Genomic DNA, 3,003 nt, shown 5'->3' with positions numbered 1-3,003 from the left:
GGCACACAGGTACACGAATACTCTGACCGGTACACACACACACAAAAAGACGAACACGCACACACACAGACACACACACACATACACACACACACATATACACACACAGTTCGTACATACATAATGTCACCATATTCTCAACGTTTACCTACGCTACCATAACATAAGTGACACACACGCCCATAAACAGACGCATGCGCACTCAAGGTGAAGCAAACACACACACACACAAACACAAGCACACACACACACATATAATATACTATCCCAGACAAATTTTACACGCTTACAAACAAACATACGCATTCAGAAAATATACACCTTAACACAAGTATACATCAGCTCCCTCTGTCTCTCACACGCATAACTCCTGTCTGGCGAGGCCATAGACAAATATATGTATATATACTGATACACACACATACGCATATGCACACACATATGTATGCACGTACAAATTATATACCCACTTATCCACCTATATGTACACAAAATATAATATAGTATAATTTGCATATATATATACTAACAATTTAACAAATAAAACATATGCATCCATACATACACACATATATGTACATACCTACATCTATATGTATACATACATGCATGTATATATATAAGTACAGGACACCACAAATAAAGGTAGAACACAACGAGAAACGAAAACATAAAAACAAACAAGAAAACGGACTTTATTTCACAGCGATAAAACAGAGTACAAGACAAACAATACAAGGAATATTCCCCTTCATCAGCTGCCCCTGTTTCGACTCGTAAGTTTATATATATATATATATATATATATTCTGTGTTTAAATCTATCTCTCCCCGACCCTCTCTCTCTCTCTATCTATTATTATATATATATATATATATTATATATATATATATACTCATACATAGACATAAATATAAATACATACACGCGATCACACACACACACACACACACATATAGATATATATATATACGCAGACACAAACACACAAACACAGAGAGAGAGAGAGAGAGAGAGAGAGAGAGAGATGGAAGGGGAGGATGAGAAATCGAGACAGAGAGATATAGAGAGAGTAAAAGAACAAGAGAGTGAGTGAGAGCGAATGGGAGAGGGGAGGAGAGAGTGAAACTGATAAGACGTGTAGTTTACAGTTTACGGAAATTTCTTGCGTTTTAAATATTGCCGCTTCTTGGATTGTACACATTCTCGGATTATATACACGCTTTTTGGATTATACACCGGTTGCAATATATAATATATATATATACATATATATATTACAGAGTTTACATACGCAGTCCAGCATGAAAATTACAGAAACTTACTTTTAAAGACTTTTGGTGGTCATATACGCTTACATACTTCGCTCATACACGCACGCACACAGACGTATATATAATATATATACACATACAAACATATATACATATACATACATACATATTATACATAATACCACACATACATACATATAACATACATACCACATACATCAGACTACATACATAAATACATACATACATACATACATACATACATATATATATATATATTATATATATATATAATATATATATACACGTATGTTTTTGATATGATTACGCCATGTATTTAGTGATGTATTTAGTTTATTTTAAAATATAAACATACATCCATATATATATATATATAAATATATATATATATAAATATATCATATACAATATATATATATATGCATATATGTGCACATACATGCATGCAAACATGCGTATGTATATGCATGAATGTATATTTGTATATGTATATTACGTAGGAACTTAAAAATTTTCATACTTATACACGCACGTAAACATACACACATATATACATATAGTCACCTAAATATACATGCAAACACACATATAGACACACTTGTATTTGCGTATATTTATATGTGTATGTGTGCGTGCGTGTAAGTGGCTATACTTATCCTATCCGTATTCTGACTCAAGTATACACACATATACACGTATAAACACACAGACACTTGCTTGCACCGATATACACAGCACAACATATTAATCAGGTATTTACATCCAGTCACTTATTCATTGAGGTACATCGCATAAACACACAACACACACTCACACACATACACACATATATATATATACATGCCCGCACGCACACACGAAACACACACACACGCAGACACACACACAAACACACATGCATGTACGCACGCACGCACGAACACAGGAACTCATACATCCAGGTATACACACTCATACGTGCAAACAGCCTGCAACAAAATATTAAAGCAAGCACGTGCGTGCAGAAGCGCACATATACACGCGTACACACAGATACACAGACGCACGCATACAGAACACACCGCATGCAGGACATTCGCAGTCACATTAGCAGTCGTATAAGCAGCGACGCACATACACAGGCAAAAGCGTACACACATTGAGAAACGTCACATACTTATCCACACCTACACACAAACCTGCACACACACACACACACACATAGGCACATACATATGAACATATGCAGACATCCATACACAGAGTAAACCGTACGAGCTTCGGTACGCTTCTGCAACTGGACTATTCATATGTTTGAAGTGGTGTCTCTCTCGCTGTCGCTCTGTATACATGTGAAGGCACGGCTGCTTAATGCTATTGAAGTGACGCGAGCGCAATGGAATCGGTCAAAGAACTACGTGACTGGTTTGTGAGTAAATGCAAAGTTACCGTCGCTGCCAATCTGATAACAGGTGGTTGTAGTGGACAGGACAGCCAGGCGAAATATGGGGGTACGTTGGTTACACCCAGTTCAATACCGCAGTTTATTATTCCTTGTTCAGGAGATGTCTCCCGTCAGTCGAGCGAAGAGAAGTTTTCGCAAGAAGATGATGTACGGAGTCAAACCAGCGAAAGCAGTGCTCCGTACTCCGATCGAATCAGTCCGGCTGTTTCTCTTAGTGGTTCGTATTCCTGCTTAACTTTACCAAAAAGCCCCATGATGATTCG

The 3,003-nt window shown here is 36.9% G+C and overlaps 1 protein-coding gene across 1 annotated transcript in view; it reads left to right on the top strand.

Moving 5' to 3' along the window:
* Positions 1 to 2,153: 2,153 nt before the first annotated feature.
* Positions 2,154 to 3,003, top strand: part of LOC115230946 — a 2,260-nt gene continuing 1,410 nt past the window's right edge. The window contains exon 1 of the mRNA XM_029801051.2: positions 2,154 to 3,003. This exon is cut by the window's right edge and continues 1,410 nt beyond it. Coding sequence (XP_029656911.1) covers positions 2,672 to 3,003 — 332 coding nt within the window. The 5' untranslated portion in view covers positions 2,154 to 2,671.

This window comes from Octopus sinensis, unplaced genomic scaffold (assembly GCF_006345805.1).
Source record: "Octopus sinensis unplaced genomic scaffold, ASM634580v1 Contig16874, whole genome shotgun sequence".
Taxonomy (NCBI): domain Eukaryota; kingdom Metazoa; phylum Mollusca; class Cephalopoda; order Octopoda; family Octopodidae; genus Octopus; species Octopus sinensis.
The sequence above is the reverse complement of the archived record's forward strand: the minus strand, read 5'-3'. Positions and strand labels throughout refer to the sequence as shown.